Source organism: Anomaloglossus baeobatrachus, chromosome 2, assembly GCF_048569485.1.
Source record: "Anomaloglossus baeobatrachus isolate aAnoBae1 chromosome 2, aAnoBae1.hap1, whole genome shotgun sequence".
NCBI classification, from domain to species: Eukaryota; Metazoa; Chordata; class Amphibia; order Anura; family Aromobatidae; genus Anomaloglossus; species Anomaloglossus baeobatrachus.
Genome location: NC_134354.1, coordinates 249,907,587 through 249,933,946, shown reverse-complemented (window position 1 = coordinate 249,933,946; position 26,360 = coordinate 249,907,587). Strand labels below are relative to the sequence as shown.

At 43.7% G+C, this 26,360-nt stretch overlaps 1 protein-coding gene across 1 annotated transcript in view; it reads left to right on the top strand.

The window, feature by feature from the left end:
- The first annotated feature begins 11,955 nt into the window (after positions 1-11,955).
- PROK1 (prokineticin 1) overlaps positions 11,956-26,360 on the top strand; it is a 134,073-nt gene continuing 119,668 nt past the window's right edge. The window contains exon 1 of the mRNA XM_075333712.1: positions 11,956-12,083. Coding sequence (XP_075189827.1) covers positions 12,018-12,083 — 66 coding nt within the window. The 5' untranslated portion in view covers positions 11,956-12,017. The remainder of the gene's footprint in view (positions 12,084-26,360) is intronic.

Genomic DNA, 26,360 nt, shown 5'->3' with positions numbered 1-26,360 from the left:
CCTGCCTTTTCAGCTTTGCCCATAAAATTTTCAATAGCTTTGAGATCAAGACTTTGTGATGGCCACTCCAAATCACTGACTTTTTTTTATCCTTAAGCCAGTTTGTAACCAGTTTGGCAGTATGCTTCGGGTCATTGTCCATTCGGAAGACCCCTTTCCACCAAAGCTTTAAGTTCCTGGCTGATGTCTTGAGATTTTGCTCCAGTATTGCCACACAATCTTCTTTCCTCATGATGCCATCTATTTTATGAAGTGCACCAGTCCCTCCTGCAGGAAAAGAACTGCACAACATGATGCTGTCACCCCCATTTTTCACATTTGGGATGGTGTCCCTAGGCTTCAAAGCTTTTCCCTTTTTCCTACAAACTTTAACAATTATGTAGATTCTCTGGAATCTAATAGTGTGGAATATAATGAAACTGAGACAAGGGTTGGGTATATACTCTGTATTAACAAATAATAAACACAGTGTAAATAACAAAAAAATAAAAAAGGTAACTACAAATTAAAAGTAAATGCAAACAGCACTAATATGTGAATGTTCAGACTGCATATGCAGTATTGCGCACAGCAAACCGATACGCTAAAGTCCAGAATAATGCACAGAAAACTAGTGAATGAATGTCCAGAATAATATGCACAGCAAACAGGTGGTAAATGTCCAGAATAATATGCTCAGTTTGTCAGCACAATAGAAAAGAGACTTTCCATCATCTACTGAATGTGAAATCAGTCCAGGAATGAGGTTTTTATGGAGCTAGTGAAGGTAGAAGCACCATGGAAGCACAGACTTTTCATCCAGAATATATTAGTAGGAAGATTATACCACTAGAAAAATGTCTATGAGAGGGATCGGAAGATGAATAAAGAAAGCAGCCAAAAACGTCATGCAAACATTTTTTTAATTTAGGATAATCACTAATACATGTAAAAATAATTGCAATGTCAATAGAGTCCATAGACTGTAAAGCAACACTCGCTTCAAAGTTTTTATCCTCTTAATATATTGCAACCATCATATAATATAGCATTGTGTAATTGCTCATTTTGCCCTTCTACTCAGATAATTCCTCTGTTTTCCATTAGCTCTATGACATTACGTGATTTAAAACAGACTGGCTGAAACCTTTTAAGCTGTATGTAGAAACAGGAAGTCTCTTTTCCCTGCATGAGTGATCATTAGAACTACAAAGTGTTTCAGTTAGGTAGATTTTCCAAGTTCTAATGATTCATGCAGGGAAAAAAAGACTTCCAGTTTGTGATGTCATAGACCTAATTGAAAATAGAAGAATTGACTGTGTAGAAGGGCAAAATGAGCAATTGTAAGTACGCAGTACTACTATATAATATGATGGCAATATATTAAGAGGACAAATATTTTGATGGGAGTTCTTCTATAATAATATGCATTGGAATTTTCTATAATTTGCTCACAACTATTTTTCTAGATTTTTTTTTTTTTTTTTTAAATGAAGCTATACATGTAATTAACCAATTAGAATTATAGGAGGGGAAGGGGGTTAGGGGATAACACAGTGCCCTGAGGAAACCATCCCAAAAAGAGGGAGATGAGAAGTCCATGCAGATGTTGACCTTCGTCAAGTTGGAAGGCAATACTGATAACATGCAATCTCTGAAGAAATGATAGGCAATCCAGTATATAAATCTAAAGTCTGGCCTGGACTCTTTATGGACACATTTCCATACAGATCTAATCTTCATACCGCTCCTAAAATAGTGACGTTATTTAGTAAATTTATGAAATATTACATAACTCTCCATCTCATATATATGCCCAGTGGTTTTTATTACCATGAACACCAGCACCATCACCATTATACTATATCAAAAGTCTTTATTAATGTTAATGGGTTTTTTATTTGTGTTTTTTAAATATTTTTGCAGCTTAATACATTTGTATGCCATTGTTCAGATGCACTGTTCGGATCAACCTATCACTGATGATTTATCTCAGCAATAACCAGTGGAGCTGGCTGCCATTTCTTTATATTATTGAATCAATTTGAAATTTTATAATTCCCATTTATCAAATCTATGTGTAATGTGGTATAAAAATACAGAAGGTCAACTGAGCTTAGTACAGAATTGGCATTTTAGTCCTGCTACTTACCCTTCCAGAAGATTTTAGTAAGTGTAAGTCTGTTTTGTATGTTCATATACAGTATATATATTGTTTTTGATAATTGCTTTAGCCAATGCTACAGGGAACAATAAAGCGTAAAAAAATAAACCCTGCACACATGTAGATAGCAGTACAATACCTATAATACAAGTAGATAGCGGTATGGAACATTTATCTGTTTCATACATTTACTTCTGTACTATTCTTCACTATACATCACTATACAAGTCAATCAGAATATGACAGTCAGTAAATAGACACCCACTTACTCTCAATATTGCGCAATGATTCACACATTTTTAACAGCTCATAGATAGGAGTCCCAAGTGGTGGACCGGTCTATAAGACAACACCTTTATGGAGACCAGCCAGTACTTAGCTTTGATTGATGTCCACTTCAGCATGTAAAACAGTGTCAAGTGAGACATAACTCAAGATTGAGTGGGTGTTCTAGCAGAGAACTACAAGAGGCTATAATTAGTCCCCATTACAGTAACGCTCACTTGATGGAGTAGCACACAGCTTTTTAAAGTCATTTTTATCACATATAATATTTATATTTTAACCAGGGGCTTGTTAAGAACTGTATTACATACCACTATAGGAGCATTTTATGTTGTATACCAACACAAAGAAGCAAGCATTTGTGAAGTGTTAAAGAAATGATGCATGGTTTTCTAATTATTATAAAAATATAAACCTGAAAATTGGGACATGAATTTGTATTTTGTCCACTGTAGTCTAATACCCCTAGATAAAATCCTGACTGACCAATTGCCTCCAGAAGGCACCTAATTAGTAAATTGAGTGCACCTGTGTGATTTATTCTCAATATTACGACAGCTGTTCTGTGAAGGGCACAGAGGTTTGTTTGAGAACATAAGGGATTGAATAGCATCATGAAAACCAAGGAACACACCAGACAGGTCATGGATAAAGTTGGGGAGAAGAGTAAAGCAAGGTTAGGTTATAAAAAAATAGCCTAAGCTCTGAACATCTCACACAGCATTGTTTAGTCCATCATCCAAAAATGGAAGGATTATGACACAACTGCAAACCTACAAAGACATTGCCGTCCACCTGAACTGACACTCCCACAAGGAGAGCACTACTTATGAAAGCAGCAAAGAGGCCCATGGTCATTCTGGAGGAGCTGCAGAGATTCACAGCACAGGTGGGACAATCTGTCTACAGGACAACTAGTCATATACTCAACAAATCTAGCCTTGCATGTGGAAGAAGTTTCTCTGGTCAGATGAGACCAAAGTAGAACTTTTTGGACGAATTGAAAACAATATTTGGTAGACAGCCAGCACTGCACATCACCCTGACACTGTCCCCACTGTCAAACATGGTGGTGGCAGCATTATGCTTGGGGGATAATTTTCTTCAGCGGAGACAGGGAAGCTGGTCAGAGTGTAAGACCTGTTAACATTTATATGTGTATATATATATATATAGGTTAAAAGACTGTTTGGTGGACTTCCTTGTGTTATGCTGCCACCTGCTGCTCAAGTGACTAGATTGAGTCTGGAACAGGAGGAGGAGGAGTCTACATGTGGCTGTGTTTTTGGCAGAGAGGAGTGTGCTGGAGTGGGCTGTAAGATAGAAGGCCTCAGTCTGCCCTGTTTTTCCGAGGTCCAAGTACCTCAGAGTGTTGCGTGGTGTCTCCCCCAAGACACAGATCCAAAGAGGCTGGATGTGGAGCGAGGAGCCAGGCAGCACGTGCAAATTACAAAATTACAGATCCAAAGAGGCTGGATGTGGAGCGAGGAGCCTGGCAGCACGTGCGAGTTACAGATCCGGGACAAAGACTGAACTTTAGAGGTGTCTGCCGGCGGAATACGGGCCCCAACGGTGACGAGGTACCCCACGCTGAAACCTGCAGTTAAGTGTGCACACTACTTTAGTTAGGGACAGATAGGAAAAGACTCTGCACAGTGTTATACGAGTAAGATAACAAGGACTCTGCGTTTTTTTGTTTAATAAGGATTTCTGTGTTTTGCTTTTGGGAGTACAATCTGAGGCTTCCTATCCTTGACAAGTTATTCAAAGTGGTTGTATGTATATTGCATTATATCTACTGCTGTGCACATTCCCGCTTTTCTCTCCCTCCTTTCCCGCACTATTCCTCCACCTGTGTTGTGCAATACATTATTAAATTTGCATTGATTAACCCCTGTGGTTCCGTGCAGTCCTTGCGTATCCCGTTACCTGCAGTATTACAAGAGCTTATGAGAAGATGTATAGAACTAAGTACAGGGCATGCTGGAAAACCTGTTAGAGGCTGTAAAAGACTTAAGACTGGGGTTTAGGTTCACCTTTCAGCAGGACAAGACCCTAAACATACTGCCAGAGCTACAATGGGATGGTTTAGACAAAGCATATTTATGTGTGTAAATTTTCTCAGTCACAGTCCAGGCCTAAATCTCATTGAAAACCTACAGCAAGACATGAAAATTGCTGTTCACGGTCCCTCTCCATCCAATCTTACTGAGCTATGGTAAGTTATCAAAGAATAATGGACAAACATTTCAGCTTCTAGATGTGGAAAGTTGGTAGAGACATAGCCCAAAGGAATTGCAGCAGTAATTGCAGGGCACTCCAAAATATTGACTAGGAGGGACTGCATACAAATGCAAGTCACAATTTTCAGACTTATATTTTTAAAATAATTACAAAAATGTGTATCACTTCCATAACCATTCACGAATATTTGCTGCTTTGTGATGGTAGATCACATAAAATCCCAATAAAATACATTTAAATTTGTGGGTGTAACGTGAAAACATATGGAAAGGTTTACGAAGTATGAATACTTTCCAAGGCACTGTATGTTGCTAAATTATATAACCCAAAAATACAATTTTCCAATTATTATAACTGAAGCGTTATAATAGTAATTTAACTACTTGACAACCTTGGATGTACTGGTATGTCCAAGGTCATGTCCCTGCCTTTGATGCGGGCTCGTAGGTGGAGCCCGTATAATTTCCTGCACATGTCGGCTGATCTGATCAGCCAACGTGTGCCCCTAACAGCCGCTGGTGGATCAGAGATCTGCCAGCTATTGCTAAACCGTTAAATTCCGCTGTCAAGCTCTTCACAATAGGATTTAACAGGCACCAGAGGGGAGCGCACCATTCCCCGCTCCCATTGGCAGCCATATGACAAAGCATTGCCTTGTACAGTACAAGGGATCGGATAATCGCAACTTCAAGTCCCCTAAGGGGATTAGTAAATACAATAAAAATTGAGATAATAAGTTTTTAAAAATATGAAAAAACTTAAAAAAACAAAAGTTAAAATCACCCCCTTTCATTTTTCTATGTGCATTTGATTTCTCTCTATGTGATTTCATTAATCTGCACATCCTTATACTAATATTTTTTTAAGAACTCTTTGGATTTATGACTCCTTAGATTTGTGGATTCCTTGCAGTAGCACTCTAAAGGGGGCTTTACATGCAACGATATCGCTAGCGATATGTCGTCGGGGTCACGGAATTCGTGACGCACATCTGGCATCGTTAGCAACGTCATTGCATGTGACACCTATGAGCGAGTGTTAACGGTCAAAAATACTCACCTAATCGTTGATCGCTGACACGTCGTTCATTTTCAAAAAAATCGTTGCTGGTGCTGGACACAGGTTGTACGTTGTTCCTGAGGCAGCACACATCGCTATGTGTGACACCCCGGGAACGACGAACAGCAGCGTTCCTGCGTTCTCCGGCAATGAGGTGGGCGTGTTGTTAATGCGGCTGGTCTCCGCCCCTCCGCTTCTATTGGCGGGCCACTGTGTGAAATCGCTGTGATGGCGCACGAACCTCCCCCTTAAGAGGTTTTTCGCCACCCACAGCGACGTCGCTAGGGAGGTAAGTACGTGTGACGGGTCCTAGCGATATTGTGCGCCACGGGCAGCGATTTGCCCGTGACGCACAAACGACGGGGGTGGGTGCTTTCACGAGCGACATCGCTAGCGATGTCGCTGCGTGTAAAGCAGCCTTTAGTCTGTGAGATTGCAAGGCCATCTCCTGTGTACAGCGTTTTCAGATCACCCACAGATTTTCAATAGGATTCAGGTCTGGACTCTAGCTGGGTCATTCTATAACTTTCAAAACTTTGATCTTCTTTTGGCAAAGCCATATTTTGTTGATATGGAGGTATGCTCTGGGTCGTTGTCATGCTGAAAGATGTAATTCCTCTTCATCTTCCGCTTTTTAGCACAGGCCTGATGGTTTAGATACAAAATTGACTAATTTTTAGAACTGTTCATAATTCTCTCCCCTTTCACTAAAGCCCCAACCTAAATAAGAGTAAGTGGTAATCCAGCACCCGTAGTCCAGTCTTCAGTGAAAATTAAGACATCCTTTATTCACAAAACATGTTAAAAACATACATGTTTAAAATCAGAACAGCCTTATGCGTTTCAGGTCATAGAGACCCTTACTCATAGGTAGTACATATACAAATAAAAGCACAATATATACAATGCTGAAGACAGGAATTGATAAACAGATGGAACACATTGATTAGGAAATGCAATGCAAAATTAACCCATTCTGGAACAAACAATTGAGTTTGACAACACGTAAGGCTGTTCTGATTTTAAACATGTATGTTTTTAACATGTTTTGTGAATAAAGGATGTCTTAATTTTCACTGAAGAATGGACTACGGGTGCTGAATTACCACTTACTCTTATTTAGACTGACTTTTGCGGGGGTGGACCGCCGCTTTTCTTCATCCGTGCACCCAGGGTGGTTTGGATCACATGGCTATGGTAGGCTGAAATTTACTCCTTTTCACTAAAGCACCAGCGGCAGCTGCCAAATAACAGCCCCAATGCATAATGCGGCCTCCAATTATGACCAAAAGGTTCAACCTTTGTCTCATCAGACCATAATATGTTTTCCCACAAGCTTTTGGCAGACTTTATGTAGGTGTTGGGAAAACATACTGTGCTTGCATATTTTTTCTTTGTAAGTCAAGATTTCTATCTTACCACTCTACCCCGCAGGCCAGACATGAAAAATATAGGAGATTATTCTCAGAAACAGTACACAACCTGTACTTGCTAGAAATTCCTGCAGCTCCAGGCCTTTTGTCAGACTTTTTTTTGTCAGCCTTTTGTCATTTCTGCAGCTCTAGGCCTTTTGTCAGCCTCCTGGACCTGTTTTCTTCTTGTCTTTTCACCAATTTTGAGGGATGTTCAGTTGTCATGAGGTGTGATGAGGTAACTGTGAACAGGGGCGCCTACACTGGCCTTAGGGCTAGGGTGGCCTTAGCTATCCCAGTTCCCAAAGATATGTCTAACAGTGACAATGTTTGTTCCTCTTTCCTAACTGTAGCTCCTGAATAGCCCTGGTCAATACCCCCTCTCCGCCACTTCCTTGGACGGCCGGCACAGGAGTGGTTAATTCCACACACATAGACAGACAGGGAGAAACCAAAACTCAAATGCTCTGCACAAACACACAGAAGTAAGTCAATACATGCTCAGAGGAAATAATCAGGGAGGAAGTAAACAGACAACAGGAATATTTCCACAACACATCAAATGATGCATAGGAGAATACCAGAACAAGATCCCCACAGCACAAGGAACAATATCGCAAATTAAGCTATAAGGGTAGTTTCACATTTGTGTTGTTTTGACGGAAACGGGACCCGTCACAAATACAGTACAGTTCATTTATTTACAGTGGAAGCGCGACATTATGCAATTGTGTGCTTCATATACTACCCGCATGTGTCCACATGATGTCGCGCTTCCATTGTAAATAAATGAACTGTACTGCATTTGTGACGGGTCCCGTTTCCGTCAAAACAACACAAATGTGAAACTACCCTAAGTGGGGAAACAAACTCCACCACCTTAAAGGACGAAGGCAGCTGTGATAAGTCTCCTGTGACCTGTGACCCTAGCAGCAATCCACAAGCTGACAGAAATTAACTCCTGCTAGACTGATCACTAATAAGCACACAACTGGTCAATGTCATAGTCTGCAACTCAAAAGCACCAGGGAAACCATAGTGTGATGTGTCAGAATTTGCAGTGCAGACAGGGTCAGAAGTCGCCATGACACTCGGTGAGCTAAGAGATGAACACTGTGTGACATCAGTTCTCTTTAACCCCTTAACGACCCATGACGTACTGGGTACGTCATGGATCGTGTGCCGGTAAGCCCCACCCCTGCCGCCGGCAGGCGGCGGCGAACCGCGCACATATCAGCTGTTATCAACAGCTGACATGTGTGCCTGCTAGCCGCGGGTGGAATCGCTTCCACCCGCGGCCATTAACCCCTTACATTTTGCTGCCAAAATCTTGGCAGCGATATGTATATGGGCGCAGCCATGACAGTCACTTACCCCGCCCCCACCGGAAGTCACGTGACATGATCACGTGACTTTCGGTGGTTGCCATGGTAGCACAGGGTCATGTGATGACGCCTGTAGCTAACATGACTCACTTCCTCTCAATGCCGGAATACAGCCGGCATTGAAAGTGAAGCAGCAAATCTGCAGTTCTCAGCTCTGTAGCTGAGATCTGCAGATAGTGCAAAGCGATCGGATTGCTGATCGCTATAGCCCCCTAGGGGGACTAGTAAAATAAAAAAAAAAGTAAAAGAAAAAGTTTTAAAAAAATTAAAAAAAAAATAAAAAAAACCTAAAAGTTCAAATCACCCCCCTTTCACCCCATTGAAAATTAAAGAGTTAAAAAAATAAAAAATACACACATATTTGGCATCGCCACGTTCAGAAATGCCCGATCTATCAAAATATAAAATCAATGAATCTGATCAGTAAATGGCGTAGCGGCAAAAAAATTCCAAACGCCAAAATTATGTTTTTTGGTCGCTGCAAATTTTGCGCAAAATGCAATAACAGGCAATCAAAACATAGCATCTGCGCAAAAATGGTACCGTTAAAAACGTCAGGTCGAGACGCAAACAATAAGCCATCACTGAGCCTCAGATCCTGAAAAATGAGAACGCTACGGGTTTTGGAAAATGGCGCAAAACGTGCACCACGTTTTTTGGACAAGCTTGTGAATTTTTTTTAACCCCTTAGATACAAGTAAACCTATACATGTTTGGTGTCTACAAACTTGCACCGACCTGAGGCATCACATAGATACCTCAGTTTTACCATATAGTGAACACAGTGAATAAAATATCCCAAAAACTATTGTACGATCACACTTTTTTTGCAATTTTTCCGCACTTGGAATTTTTTTGCCGTTTTCTAGTACACTATATGGTAAAACTTATGGTTTCATTTAAAATTACAACTCGTCCCGCAAAAAACAAGCCCTCATATGGCAAGATTGATGGAAAAATAAAAAAGTTACGTCTCTCGGAAGAAGGGGAGCAAAAAACAAAAACGCAAAAACGGAAAGTGCCCGGGGGCTGAAGGGGTTAATGTCCCTGTTTTGACAAATTTAAGCCTATTCTTGATTACCGTGTTCACAGTGCCCCATGACAATATTTTTGTACTCTTCTCCTGACTGATAACTTCCAACAATTAGATCCCTTTGCTGTGTTGTATGCTGTTTACGGATCATGGCATTTGATGTAAAATGAAACTAAGAACGTCAGATAAATCCTTCTAGAACAGCTAAACTTTATATGGGTTTAACAGAATCACTTTAAATCAGTGATTCCCAAACTCCAGTCCTCACGACCCCCATCAGGTCATGTTTTCAGGATTTCCTTAATATAGCACAGGTGATGCCTTAATAATGATTCCATCACCTGTTCAATAGTAAGGAAATCCTGAAAACGTGACTTGTTGGGGGCCATGAGGACTAGAGTTTGGGAAACACTGCTTTAAATGATGACAGCTGTGTACTAACTATTGTTTAACATGAATGTAAATGTGATTGGCTAATTCTGAACATAATTATATCCCCAATTATAAGAGACTGTTCACATTTCTGCATCTACATAATACTTTAGATTTTTATTTCCTGTACAAAAAATTATTTTAGTTTTTTTGTCAATGGTTTTATTATGGGTGACCTTAAAGGTGGAAAAAGTTTTGAAATTAATTTTCTTGTAATTATTTTTTACATGACAAAATCCTGGCATTGTAACAGATGTGTATAAAGCCCGTGTATAAGGCCCGTTTCACACGTCAGTGAAAAACACAGACGTTTTTCACTGGCGTGTAAAACACGCACATGTCCCTGCGTGTGCCGAAAATCACGGCACACGTGGGTTGTCTAAGTGCAATCCGGGCTCCGTTCTCCGTGGCCCGTGATTGCACTTAGAGATTCACTCACCTGCGCCCGCTCCCGCTGTCCGTGGTGCTGAATCCTCCCGCGACGCAGCATCCGGCCGGCGGTGACCCCTGCAGGAGCTGCTTCCGGGTTGGCTGTGTCGCGCATAATGAATATGCGTGACAGTAATCAGCCGGCACAAAAGGAGCAGGGAGAACGGGCTGCAGAGAGCGCGGCTGAAGCCGGGTGAGTAAAAATGTTTATTATTTTAAAAGCACGTTTTTTTCTGGCACGTGTTTCACGGACCACACCACTGCGTGTTCCGTGGAACATCAGTGATGCCAGAAAAAAATGGACATGTCTCCGTGCAGCAATCACGCACACGCGGGTACGCTGCACGGAGACACGTGCAGTGACAAATCACTGACGTGTGAGCAGACCCATTCATTATAATGGGTCTGCGTATGTCAGTGATTCTGGTATGTTTAAAAAAAAGCACAAACGTACCAGAATCACTGACGTGTGAAAGGGGCCTAAGGCCTGTTTCACACGTCAGTGATTCTGGTAGGTTTGTGATTTTTTTTTCTAAGTACCAGAATCACTGACATACGCAGACCCATTATAATGAATGGGTCTGCTCACACATCAGTGATTTTTCCCTGAACGTGCCTCCATGCGGTGTACCCGCGTGTCCATGATTGCCGCACGGAGACATGTCCATTTTTTTCTGGCATCACTGATGTTCCATGGACCACACAGTGGTGTGATCTGTGAAACACGTGCCAGAAAAAAACGTGCATATAAAATAAAAATCATTTTTACTCACCCGGCTTCAGCCGCGCTCTCTGCAGCCTGTTCTGCCTGCTGCTTCTGAGCTGGCTCATTACTGTCGTGCATATTCATGAATGCATGACACAGCCGACCCGGAAGCAGCTGCTGCGGGGGTCAGCGCCGGCCGGATGCTGCACCACGGGAGCGTTCATCACCATGGAGAGCGGGAGCGCGCACAGGTGAGTTGATCTCTATGTGCAATCACGGATCACGGAGAACGGAGCCCGGATTGCACTTAGACAACCCACGTGTGCCGTAATTCACGGCACACGGAAGGACATGTGCGTGTTTTACACGTCAGTGAAGAACGTCAGTGAAGAACGTCAGTGTTTTTCACTGACGTGTGAAACGGGCCTAAAGCAAACATTTTTTATTTTCTCACATATCTTTGATGTATTTTAATTCAAGTTAAACTAATCCAATAAAGTAATATGACTGATCATATCTAAATGATCACTAGCAAAACATATAGATAAGCAAAATGAGTTTACCAATAAAAGCTTAATAAACCTCTATATAGCGACATAAAATGTTAATAAATCATTCTTCAAGGAGGCAACCTCAATGTTCTAATAATGTTCTGATGACTCGTTCCGATAACGCTTACAACCTCTGGCTCTAATTTGCCACTCGGTGGGCAGAACTGTCAGGAGGCTGTTTATTTTATTTAATGTTCATTATAGATTCAGAAGAGCTTGAGATCAAGAGAGAAAACTGAGGCACCGTCTCACTTATATACAGGAGTTGAAGGATCCTGCTGGTAGACTGCAAACGGGCTGCAGAAAGTGATCCAAGAGAACCCCCCAAAAATATCAAAATGATAATGCAAGCTTTTTTTCTTTTGCTGATTGTTACATTTTCAAAGTGTGCCGTCATAACTGGGGTAAGTCTTGCAAGGTTTCATTCTTAAGGATGGCTAATAATAATTTATAGTCATTTTCATTATTAAAAATATATATAACAGAATACTATTTAACAAAGATGCGTCCTGTCATCAGGATGAGCAGAAATATAATTTGGCATGCAAGAATTATTCTTATACAATTTACACTAGTATTTTGATCAGATATTAACAATATATTTCTATTTTTCCCAAAATGTGATTGTTTAATTGGAATTCTATTCTAGTATCGGAGACTTATTAAGTATAAATTAAATAATTAATATGATTTTTTTATATTTTATCAAAAATTATATTATTACCTTCCATCACATATGATGTTAGAGCAAAATATATTTCTATGGTGTTGGAAGTATATTTTAGATAGAAACAACCGCAGAATATTCAACAATCAGACACTGTTGTTTATATACTCACATGTATACATTTATATGCTGTATTGCACACAATTGTTAAATGCAAGGCAAGAAGTAAAAAAAGAAAACCCTCTATGTTACTCACTACTGTTTTGACTGATCTGTTCATAATTTTATTTATTTAATATTATTTATTATAATTTTATGAAGCTGAATGTGAGTTTTACCAGAGTGTGTCTGTTATGTCATAGCCCTATAGTAAGCGGTCGCTACAAAGATCTTGCACAATTATACGGTAAATGTTCATCTTCAGAGCTGTGAGAAAATGTTTAACAATGCTAGTACTTTATTGCGGCAGTTTACATATCACAAGTTGCATAAATGTAACAATATTGGGGAGAAAAGTCATAAAACAATTTTTTCCTTAACATTATATCATGATTGAATTAAGTAATCCGTTGTTAGAAAATGAACTTATTTTCACATCAGTATTTATGCTGACCATATTTTTTGGTGCTATTAATTTTAATTTAATTTCCAAGTAATTACCTAGAGGGGTAATTTCCAATGTGGGGATTTTTTTGCTACTCTTGCACTTAGGGACTCTGCAAATGGGTTCCACAAACTATTATAGGAAAATCTGTGCTCCAATAGTCAAATAGCACTCCTTCCCTCCCAAGCACTGCACAGCCACATATGGGGTATTTCCACAGTTAGCAGAAATTGTGAGACAAATTAGGAGGCCACTATTAAATGTAAAAAAATGGAAATCTAGGGCTAATACAACATTTTTGTAGTAAAAATTGAATAATTTTTTCTTCAACATCCAATGATATAAAATTCCATGAATTAGCTGTGGTGTGAATATTCTCACTGAACTACTTGGTGAAATCATTGAGGTAGTAGGTTATAAAATGGGGTCACTTATGGGGTTCTGCTGTTCTGGCATCTCAGAGGCTTTGCCAATGTGATGTGTCATTTTCATGTCCCAATATTATGAATTTATGTGAAGTACTAGTGGGTTCAAGATGCTCATTCCATCCTTAGTTAAATTCCTCAAGGAGTGCAGTTTCCAAAATGGAGTCACTTGTGGAGGGTTAATGCTGTTTTGGCACCTCAGGGGCTTTGCTAATGCAACATGGTGTTCACATTCTATTCCAGCCAAATTTATGCTAAAAAAATCAAATAGAGCTCATTCTCTTCTAAGCTCTGCCATGCACCCAAACAGTTGTTTCCAACTACATAAGGGGTATCATTGTACTCAGAAAAACTTGTACAACAAGTATCCATTTTCTCCTTTTATACTTGTGAAAATGAGAAACGTGGGGCTAAATCAACATTTTCATGGAAAAAAATGTAATATTTTATTTACATGATGCAATATTATAAATTTCTGAGAAGCACTAGTGAGTTCAAGATGCTCATTCCACACTTAGAAAAATCCCTCGAGGGTGCAGCTTTGCATATGAAACATGGCGTCCATAGCCTATTCCAGAAATGTTTGCAGTGCAATAGCTAAATGGCCCTCCATACCTTCCGAACCCGGCCATGTGCCCAAACAGAAGTTTCTGACTACATGTGGCATTACCCGCACTCATGAGAAATTGAAGGCCTAACCAGGAGAACAGCTACATGTTTTGGTACCTGTTACAAGTGTTTCTCGTGGTTGAGGGATGTATGACAGTCCAGTGATCTGAGCTTCACTCATTATTGGTTAACTTAGCATATTAAATGTATTTGCTTTCTGTTGGCACTTGAGGAGTTAATGTCAGTTTCTACTGCTAGCCAATCCTAGCTAATCACCTTATGTGCAGTGGGGTTTTACCCCTCCCACATTCTTTAAGTAACTTCTCCTTCTTTCAGCTTCCTCCAGAAATAGAATCTGACCACCAATGTTCCTGACCCCCTAGGGACTGCACATCTCTAGGATCTACTGGATTTGTGCTTCTTTTCCAGTTGTTGGAGTCATGTTGTTGCAGCTATCAAGTTTGTGTTGTTTTGTATTCCCCTGTCTGTCTACCTTTCCATGCCTGTTGATTAGTACAGCGGTGAGGCTAGTGTCAACCACCGGCCATCTCCCTAGCCAGAGTGTTTGTAGAACTAGAGAAGGAAGGTATCTGGCTCACCGATGGGTTGAAACATCCCGTATAGGGAAGCTAGAAAACTTAGGAGACAGCTTGAGGTGAGTCCAGGAGTTGTCCCCTCACCCCACTTCACAACTGTAGGGCCCATTGTTGTAAAAGTTCTCCTTTGTCCCCCTTGTTTGTTGTGTGTTCTGTAGTGCACCAGACGTGTGGGGGTCTGAGTGCAGCTGTCACGCAGTATACTCGGCAACTTCCTACCCCAAGCTTGACAGTACCAAAATAGAGTGTGTAGTGTGAACACGGTCCTAGGCCCAGCTTACCATACCCGGGTACTTTGCTGACCAGCTGACATAACCAAAGACTTGGAGATCATCTCACAGTGAACCAGTATAGCCAGCAACTGCAGAATGGTGAATCTCTGGCACAGGATGCTGCTCGTGTGCCGCCCCTGTGCCAGCAGCCGGTGCTGCTCGGATCCGGGCCTCCTGGGGTAGTGGCTCGAGGGTCTCCGGACCCGGGGGTCTCGCGGACACGCCGAATAAATGGGGGGGACGTAGATGTACGGGCTAGGCCGTATTAAGTTCATGACGCCACCCACAGTGTGTGGTGAGTTGGGACACCACTGTTGCTGCTATGGGGCACTCGGGGGAGATGTAGTGGCAGCTGCATGTTAACCTCTCCGTGGGTAGGGATGATTGCCCCAGGACCCAGTGTCTGGTGCAGGGTGTAGCGACGGCAAGGGGGATGCTTGTTTACTCACAGTCAATAAATCACACAAGTCTCTGGTAAACCAAGGTGCTGGTGGCCGGTGCCGCGGCCGGTTGCATTCGGGTCCCCCACCCGGGCTGGTGATTTCTATCCTTTTCCTCTGCACTGTTTTGTGTAAGGTGGACTTCCCAGTCTGGAACTCAGGAGTCCGCTCCCGGCTGGATGTGGCCAAAAGAGCCGTGCCCGCAGACGCTGGCCCGTGGGATCTATGGGCCCTGGCGGTGACCTCTTATCCCTATCGGTGGGATGTTGTCTTCTATGATTGACTTTAGGTGGGACAGGACCTCTAGTCCTGGCCTCAATCGGTGAATTAACCAGTCCACTTTGTTTCCGGTTCTGGCTTCAGGGTACCTCCTTTTGTGCTACGGTTTCCGGGTCGGTTCCCCGAGTCGGTTCCTTGTGTCGGTACTGGCGGGCTAAAACCCTGTCCCGGTCCACCTCGGTTCTGCCGAGCCGTCTTCCCATCTCCTGCTGACGGAGACCACCGTCTGCCACCTAGCCAAAGTCACCAGGGCTCCTACCCTGGCACCGTCCAACTTGAACTTTCTCTGCTGGAGCTACACTTAGCTCCAGCCCACACTCCTCTCCAAACTGAACTACTTACTTAGACTGCTTGTTTTCCCGCCCCGGGCTGTCTAGACCCCTGGCTGGGCGTGTCTAACCACCTGGTCACGCCCACTGGTGTGTCTGTCTTTCCCTAAGGAGGGATGACTAGGGTTTTAGGTTGGCTGTGTGTTTCCTAAGTGGGGGAAGGTGTTATGCAGGGGCCCATCTGTGACTACCTGGTATTGCCAGGGCGTCACACTCGCACGCGTCACACTCCAACACGAATCTTCTCTTAACTATGGAGATCCAGAATAGACACATCGCTCCTACACGTCCAGTGACTAACAAAGCTCGCGTGATTACATATGAAAGCTGGGGGATCCAGTTACGCACACCTCTCGCTCTTCCTGCAGCTCACACACACCGCCTCCTCAGCCCTGGAAGTTCAGTAGAAAGTCCGCTGAGATGTTACTATAGTTACCAAACAGTTGAACGCAGAGGGAAACAGTGGTATCTTGTGGCTGGTGTGAGGCAGTGACAGGGGTAATATTTGAAGACCGCTATGTGTCCCCCAGAATGTGTCTGGAAACCCTCTGAGTTTGCTATAGCTATTACTGGGAGTATAGCACAAAGGGTAACAGGGAGACAGATCCCTCCTCCCAGTCCAGGTTTTGTAGCAATCCTCATGTCCAGCATTTTCATTTAAACTCATGCAGAGCACAGCAGGGTGTGTCTCAGTTGAGAGCCAGGCTTGGTGAAGCTAACACATGCGGTGTGAGCTGGGCTGGCTCTGTGTGGAGTGAACACAGGCTAAGAGTGTCAGCCTAGGAGAACCTTATACAGATCCCTGCGGTTATCGGGGTCCTAAGGTAACAAGACTTTTTGATGCAAAGAATTTGTCTATATGCACCGGCTGTGATCCGGAAGAGACTTTGACTGTGGGAAATTGGATCTATTTATGCTGCAACAATAAATAGACTGTTGGTGTGAACACGCTGCTGCCTCACTGCCTCACGTTTTTGCCCAAACAACGCTGATACCTCACATTATGGTGGAGAATGCGGGCACGGCAGCCTGGTTGCTAAGGGCAATGGCGTAAGAGGTACTTACCCGGAAGGAGAAAAAAAAAACATTTTCTACTGACTGTTTGCGGTGGATCGGCGGGTCCACGAAGCCTGCAGGCGTTGCAGCCTGGTTGCTAGGGAAAACCCAGTTTTCACATGTTTATGATCAAGCCTGCAAAGTGACAGTTTAACTCAGCAGCCACCATGGAGGATCTTGTAAAGCAGCTGGCCCAGGCTAATGCTCAGCAGCAACAAACCAATGTCCAGCTCCAGCGGGCGTTCATTCAGCAACAGGAGACAAACAGCTTGTTGGCTAAGCAGCTTTCTGCTCTGCGAGAAGCGCTCCCAGCAGTAACTCCAGGTCATCCAGTCCTTCCTGCGGCCCAGGACAGAGTAAGGGCAGCACTTACGAGGATGAGTGCAGAGGATGACCCAGAAGCCTTTCTCTCCGTGTTTGAGAGGACCGCTGAGCGAGAGAAATTGTCTATCGACCGTTGGACTGATGTCGTGGCCCCGTTCTTGGTAGGTGAACCCCAAAAAGCCTACCTGGATCTCAGCACGGAGGATGCCAAGGACTATGGCACACTGAAAGGTGAGATCCTTGCACGAATGGGGGTTAACACTTATCTCCGGGCCCAACGAGTGAATCAGTGGTCCTTGGAGGAGGGAAAACCTGCATGCTCACAGGCCCATGTCTTACTGGACCTTGTAAAAAAAATGGCTGCAGCCGGAGACCTTGAACCCCGGACAGATGATTGAGCGGGTGGTGATTGAACGGTTTGTGCGGACTTTGCCAGCCCCCATTCAACGGTGGGTGGGACAGGGGGACCCCAGTACCCTAGACCAGCTAGTGAATTTGGTGGAACGCTACACAGCTACCCAGGAGTTGGTCCGGGACTCTGCTTCACGACGGGCACTCCGTAGGGAAACGCCCCCTTCACAGTTGGTAAAAGACTCGCGTCCCTCCTCGGGTGCTGCCCCGTCTTCAGCCCTGGCAGAGAGTAAACCCCAGACTAAGGTCAGCAGGAGTCCCGGTTCCCCAAAGTCAGACACCCGAATCAGGGACACCTCTGCTATTATGTGCTGGCGGTGCCATCAGCTCGGGCATGTGATGGCACAGTGCCCACTCACATCAGAACCCATGGACTGCCGGTACGCTCGCCGGGTATCAATGTATGCCCATACTGTTTGTACCGCAAGCACTGTTACTATGGGGGAGGAGCCCCATCTCTGCAAAGTACGTGTTAATGGCTATACAGCAGAGGCTTTGTTGGACTCAGGTAGTTTAGTGACTCTTGTACATGCCTCCTTGGTCTCCGGGGAAAACCCTACGGGACATAAAGTAGGGGTACTTTGTATTCATGGAGACCTACGTGAATACCCTATGGAAAGGGTCACCATTGCTACCTCGTGTGGAGAGGTACAACATGAAGTGGGGGTGATGAAAAGACTTCCATATGCTGTTATTTTGGGAAGAGACTTGCCCCTGTTCTGGACATTATGTGGGAGGCGACCTAGCCCTCCGAGGTTTATGATTGAACCAGGCCCTGAGCCGGACGATCCTGACTCAGGGATACCTGCCGTAGGGGTCACCAGTATAGGGACAGAGTGTAACCCTGCCAGGTTCCCCCTAGAGGTAATGGCAGGAGAGGTTGAGCCACCCGAGGCAATCCCGGAGCTGAACGAGTCTCCAGATAATTTCGGAACAGCACAGCTCCGGGACCCCACATTGGCTCCTGGACGTGGAAATGTACAGGTAATTGATGGGGTACCCCAGCGGCCTGGTTCCAGGCTGGAAACTCCCTACATGGCTCTAAAGCGAGAGTTGCTCTATCGGGTTGATACAATCCGAGGGGAAATAGTGGAACAGTTGGTGGTCCCTCAGCCGTACCGCCGTCAGACCTTGGAATTGGCTCATAACCACCTAATGAGTGGGCACCTAGGTGAAGAGAAAACGCGGGAACGCATGTTTCAGCGGTTTTACTGGCCAGGGGTCGGCGCAGAAATTAAGAGGTTCTGTGAGTCCTGCCCAGTTTGTCAGTTGACCGCACCAACGCACCGTTTCCGTAGTCCTCTGATACCTTTACCCATTATAGAGGTGCCTTTTGAGCGGATTGCTATGGATCTGATCGGACCCATTGTAAAATCAGCCCGTGGTCACCAGCACATCCTGGTAGTGATGGATTACGCGACACGTTATCCGGAGGCCATTCCACTACGTCACACCTCGGCGAGGCTTATTGCTCGGGAGTTGTTTGCTATGTTCTGTCGCGTGGGGTTACCCAAAGAAATCCTGACCGATCAGGGCACTCCCTTTATGTCTAAAATTACAAAGGAACTGTGCAAACTCCTCCAGATCAAGCAGCTACGCACGTCGGTGTACCATCCCCAGACTGATGGTCTAGTGGAACGTTTTAATAAAACTCTAAAGGCTATGTTGAAAAAGGTGGTCTCCAAAGAGGGGAAAGATTGGGACATGTTATTGTCCTATTTAATGTTCGCTATCCGCGAGGTCCCACAATCTTCCACCGGGTTCTCGCCATTTGAGTTACTGTATGGCAGACATCCGCGGGGACTGCTGGATATAGTTAAGGAAACTTGGGAACAGGAGCCCACCCCTCACAAAAGCACAGTGGAATACGTTATGGGTATGCAGGATCGTATCACGACCTCCAAGGTGGTGTTTTCAGAAATACTACCGGTGCCACGAGCGTCACTAGAAAGACAGCGGGAGCTTAGGGAGATAAATATGTGGCTTAGAAATTGGTGCAGGAAGGAAGGGTTCGGGTTCATGGAGAACTGGGCCGACTTCTCAGTCGGCTACAGGCTCTACGGTAGGGACGGGCTGCACCTCAATGGGGAAGGTGCAGCTGTGCTGGGGGAGAAAATGGTCAGACGGATGGAGGAGCTTTTAAACTAGGATCGGGGGGGAGGGAGGGTAGTGGAGCAAATAAGGGGATAGATAGAGCAGATAGAGACAGGGAGACGGTAGGGGTCAATGAAGGATTAGGGGGGGATGGGACATACAAGGAACGTAGGGAGGCTAGGAGTAATAAAGGTGTTAATAGGATTAAATGTCTACTGGCAAATGCAAGAAGTCTTGCAAACAAAATGAATGAATTGGAGACTCTTATGTCAACCATGGATTATGATGTGGTGGGCATTACGGAAACCTGGCTGGACGAAAGCCATGACTGGGTGACAAACATACAGGGTTATAGTACATTTAGGAAGGACAGGAGAGGCCAAAAAGGTGGTGGGGTGTGTATATTTATCAAATCTAACCTAAAACCTGTGTTGTATGATGACATTGAGGGGAACAGCAACAATGTAGAGTCAGTATGGGTAAATGTACATGGGGAGGGGAATAATGGAAAAATGCTAATTGGAGTTTGCTATAAGCCTCCTAACATACCTGAACAAATAGAGGGTGAAATGCTGGAACAAATTGAAAAGGCAGCTAATAATAATAATCGGGTTCTTATTATGGGGGATTTCAACTATCCAGACATACAGTGGGACATAGAATCTTCTGGTTCTGCTAAAAGCTGTAAGTTCTTATCTACCATTCAAGACCATTTCCTCTCTCAGATGGTAGGTGAACCGACCAGGGGAGATAATTTGCTAGATCTGGTCCTGTCAAATAGACCGGATACAATTTCAGATCTACAGGTCCGGGAGCACTTGGGCACCAGCGATCATAATATGGTAAGCTTCGACATAACATTCAATAGAACATTTCAAAGGGGGAATGCTAAAACCTGGAATTTTAGGAAAGCTGATTTCAACAAATTAAGGGAAGAGCTTAAATGTGTAGATTGGCACAGAGTCATGGTAACTGGGGATACCGAACATAAATGGGGTAAGTTTAAGGATATACTACTAGAGTCCTGTAAAAAACGTATACCCTCTGGTAATAAAATGTCCAGGAATAAAAAAAACCCACTATGGATAAATAAGACTGTACAAAGTATAATAAAACAAAAACAAAGGGCGTTTAAAATCTTAAAGGCTGAGAATACAGAAATAGCATTGCAGGAGTATAAAGATATCAATAGGCAATGCAAAAAAAGAAATCAAACAAGCAAAACTAGCTACTGAAACAAAAATCGCCAATGACATTAAAATAAATCCCAAAATCTTTTATAAATACATTAATGCCAAAAGGAAAACAAAGGATAGTATCGGACCCTTAAAATATAATAACAAGTTAGTTATAGAGGACAAACAAAAGACTGAGATATTAAATAGGCATTTCTCATCTGTATTCACCAAGGAACTGACTGTACCAGGGATCATTCAACAAGTGAAAAATCAAAGTCCACCACCCGATATAATTAATTTAACACAAGATGAAGTACGCCTACGTCTGACTAAATTAAACATTGACAAATCCCCAGGGCCAGATGGCATTCATCCATGAATATTGAGGGAATTGAGCTCCGTAATCGACAGACCGCTGTATCTCATCTTTTTAGACTCACTTGTAACAGGGTTGGTGCCTCAGGATTGGAGGATTGCTGATGTGGTACCGATATTTAAGAAAGGTAAGAGGGTAGATCCAGGCAACTACCGTCCAGTAAGCCTGACATCAGTAGTATGCAAAGTTTTTGAGGGCATTTTAAGGGATGACATGCAAAAATATATTGCAGAAAATAATATGATAACTGACAAACAGCATGGATTCATGAAAGATAAGTCGTGTCTAACCAACCTGTTGGGGTTCTATGAGGGGGTAAGTGCAAACCTGGATATTGGTAATGCAGCTGATGTGATTTATTTGGACTTTGCAAAGGCATTTGATACTGTACCACATAATAGCCTTATACTAAAGCTCCAGAAGCAAGGACTAGGGGACACAATATGCAACTGGGTAAGGAATTGGCTAAAAGATAGGAAACAAAGAGTAGTCATAAATGCTACATTCTCTAAATGGGCTATAGTCAGCAGTGGGGTGCCTCAGGGATCTGTGCTAGGACCAATTCTTTTTACTCTCTTTATTAATGACCTTGTGGATGGGATTGATAGTACAGTGTCAGTCTTTGCCGATGACACCAAACTATGTAGGATATTAAAAACTGACCTGGATAGTACAATATTACAAAAAGATCTGGATAAGATGTCAGAATGGGCAGATACTTGGAAAATGAGATTTAATGTTGATAAATGTAAAGTAATGCACCTAGGACAGAGTAATCCTATAGCTGCGTATACATTAAATGGAAGTAAACTCGGGACTACAGAACAGGAGAAGGACTTGGGTATTCTCATTACAAATAAGCTGAGCAGCAGCACTCAATGTCAAGCAGCAGCTGCTAAAGCAAACAAGATTTTAGGGTGTATAAAAAGAGAGATTAGATCCCGTGATCCCAACGTATTGTTACCCCTCTATAAATCACTTGTAAGGCCACATCTGGAATACGGGATCCAGTTTTGGGCTCCACATTTTAAAAAGGACATTCAGAAGTTAGAGTCAGTTCAAAGGCGGGCAACTAGACTATTACAAGGAATGGAAGGCCTCCCATATGATGGCAGATTGAAAAAGTTAGATATGTTTAGCTTAGAAAAAAGATGTCTCAGAGGAGATCTCATTTATATGTATAAATACATGTGTGGTCAATATAAAGGACTGGCACATAACTTATTTCTTCCGAAAACAATACTAAGGACCAGGGGGCACTCACTGCGAGTGGAAGAAAAGCGATTCCGACACCTAAATAGGAAAGGGTTCTTTACAGTTAGAGCGGTCAGACTGTGGAATGCCCTACCACAAGAGGTAGTAATGGCAGATACTATAACAGCTTTTAAAAAAGGGCTGGATGATTTCCTCAGTACACAAAACATTGTTGGTTATAAATGACTTAGTGACTAAATGTAGAACTGGTGGAGGAAGGTTGAACTAGATGGACCTAGGTCTTTTTTCAACCTAAGTAACTATGTAACTATGTAATAATGCCCATTGTTAAAGAGCATTTGCTGGATGCTCAGGCAGCCCAAAGTACTCAGTATAATAGAAAGGCCTCCATCAGGTCTTTTAAACCGGGAGATCATGTCTTAGTCCTACTACCTACTGCAGAAAGTAAGTTCTTAGCCAAATGGCAAGGTCCCTATGAGATCCGGGAGAAAGTGGGGGAAGTAAACTATAAGGTGTATCAGCCAGGTAGAAGAAAACCAGAGCAAATCTACCATGTAAACCTGCTAAAGGCATGGAAAGACAGGGAATGTATGGTGGCTGACGTAACGTTGGACCTAACCTTTTCAGGTGCCTTGACAACAACAAAGGAGGAGTCCCCTGATGATGAATTGGGAGTGAGGATAGGGGATTCTCTCTCAAAACAGCAGAGACGGGAGTCTCGGAGGTTAGTGCAGCGGAATACGGATGTGTTCTCAAGCCTACCAGGCCGAACAACCGTAATCCACCATGATATTGTCACCGAGCCTCAAGTAAGGGTACGCCTGAGGCCATACCGGGTACCAGAGGCTCGTAGGCAAGCCATTGCAGAGGAGGTAAAAAAGATGCTCCAACTAGGGGTTATTGAAAAATCCACGAGCGAATGGGCCAGTCCCATTGTGCTGATCCCGAAACCAGACGGTTCTTTAAGATTCTGTAATGACTTCCGAATGTTAAATGAGGTATCGAAGTTTGATATGTATCCCATGCCCAGGGTCGACGAGCTGATAGAGAGACTGGGACGGGCCCAGTACTTCACGACTCTCGATCTCACTAAAGGTTACTGGCAGGTGCCGCTGACAGAGGCGGCAAAAGAAAAGACCGCTTTTGTCACGCCAGGGGGGCTCTATCACTATGTCGTCTTGCCATTTGGTTTACATGGGGCTCCGGCCATGTTTCAGAGATTAATGGGCATAGTGTTAGAACCCCATCAACCATATGCCTCCGCATATTTGGATGACATCATCATCTATAGCAGTGACTGGAGCACCCACTTATCTCAGGTACAAGCGGTAGTGGATTCGCTCAGAGCGGCTGGTCTGGCGGCGAATCCAAGCAAATGTGCTATGGGTCTCAAAGAAGCCCGTTACTTGGGGTATGTGATAGGCCAAGGGGTTATCAAGCCACAAGTAAACAAAATCGAAGCCATTCAAAACTGGCCTCGTCCCCTTACCACAAAACAGGTAAGAGCCTTTCTGGGTATAATGGGGTATTACCGACGATTCATACCCAATTTTGCTGGAAGGTCGGCGCCTTTGTCCGATCTCTTAAAGGGGAAGAAGTCGGTTATGGTCCACTGGAATACACAAGCAGAGGAAGCCTTTCAGGCGCTAAAGGTAGTCCTATGTGGTCAGCCTGTCCTTGTCAACCCTGACTTTCAAAAGGAGTTTATAGTACAGGCAGATGCCTGTGAGGTGGGTCTGGGTGCAGTTCTGTCCCAGGAGGTAGATGGAGAAGAGCACCCGATCACCTATTTGAGTAGAAAACTCACCCCGGCAGAGAAGAACTATAGCATAGTGGAGAAGGAGTGCCTGGCCATAAAATGGGCTCTGGAATCCCTACGCTACTACCTGCTGGGGCGACACTTTCGCCTGGTGACAGACCACTCCCCTTTGGTCTGGATGAGGAATGCTAAGGAGAGAAATGCTAGAGTCACCAGGTGGTTTCTCTCCTTGCAGAACTTTCACTTTTCTGTGGAACACCGGGCTGGTAGGTTGCAGGGCAATGCGGATGCCCTGTCCAGAGGTCCCTGTATGTTGGCAAAAGTTCAACCCCGCCCGTTTGAACTGAGGGGGGGGATATGTGAGGCAGTGACAGGGGTAATATTTGAAGACCGCTATGTGTCCCCCAGAATGTGTCTGGAAACCCTCTGAGTTTGCTATAGCTATTACTGGGAGTATAGCACAAAGGGTAACAGGGAGACAGATCCCTCCTCCCAGTCCAGGTTTTGTAGCAATCCTCATGTCCAGCATTTTCATTTAAACTCATGCAGAGCACAGCAGGGTGTGTCTCAGTTGAGAGCCAGGCTTGGTGAAGCTAACACATGCGGTGTGAGCTGGGCTGGCTCTGTGTGGAGTGAACACAGGCCAAGAGTGTCAGCCTAGGAGAACCTTATACAGATCCCTGCGGTTATCGGGGTCCTAAGGTAACAAGACTTTTTGATGCAAAGAATTTGTCTATATGCACCGGCTGTGATCCGGAAAAGACTTTGACTGTGGGAAATTGGATCTATTTATGCTGCAACAATAAATAGACTGTTGGTGTGAACACGCTGCTGCCTCACTGCCTCACGTTTTTGCCCAAACAACGCTGCTACCTCACATTGGTCAGTAACACTGCATACTGTAATATTTCCATTATTAGATACACTGAACCAGAACAGCTCTGTTAATAGTAAATAAGTGTTTTGCAGCAGTTCACTGTGGATAAGGGTTAGGCCTAAGATACACGGCAAGAAAAACGGTGAGAGTGGAGTGGAATAAAACATCGCATTCCACTTGGACCAATATTAGCCTGTGTATCAGCGCACATGAGTGATTATTTTCTCAGCCCTAATCGGACCGAGAAAACAATCGCAGCATGCTGCGACTGTAATGCTAGACTCTTTCTCTCGCACCCATTCAAGAGTATGGGGCGAGAGAAAAATCGCACTGTACTTGCGTACACCAGTGTACCGTGAGTGCAGAGCGAGAATCGCAATAGCCGGCTACGGAGGAAAGAGGGAGATATATCCCTCCCTCCCCTCCACAGCATCAGCCCGCCCCTCCTCAGTGCCGGCCCGCCCCCCGCATCTGAGGTCCACTCGCACAGTCGGACCTCAGTCGCAGGGACACTCGCATGACACTCGACTCTGCTGTACTGCCAGCGTGAGCCGAGTGTCATGCGAGGATCGCACTAGTGCCCCGTGTGTCCCCGGCCTTACTGATATACTCTCACCCTCTCACAAGGGTAGGAAAATTAAAAAAAAGTTTGAAAAATGCAAAAGTTTCCATTTTTTTTTTTTTTTTTTGTCAAATTTTCAGTATTTTTTTTAAATAAAGGCAAATAATTTCTACGTAAATTTACCACTAACATGAAATAGAATAGGTCCCGAAAAAGCAATCTCAGAATCATTGGGATATGATCAAGCATTTCAGAGCTATTAACACATAAAGTGACACAGGTCAGAGCTGAAAAACTTGGCCAGCTGAGGAAAGGAAAACAGGCTGTGGTGCAAAAAACTAATAATGTAACTGTCATGGCGGCTCCCAGAGAGTACGTAAAGTAGAAGCTCATTATTACATTATTGGCTGCTGAAAGTTTTCATTGTGACACGTCCAGTGTTCTATCTAAACAAGCTTTTTTTCTGGAGGCTGGCATTTACATTTTGAGCTGGCCTGGATATCATGCTTTCATCAGCCATGGTATTTTGTAGACTTTAAAGTGTAACTGTGGTTTTATTTTTTATTTCCTTAATCAATGGTATACTTAATAAATTTTGTAGTATTTCT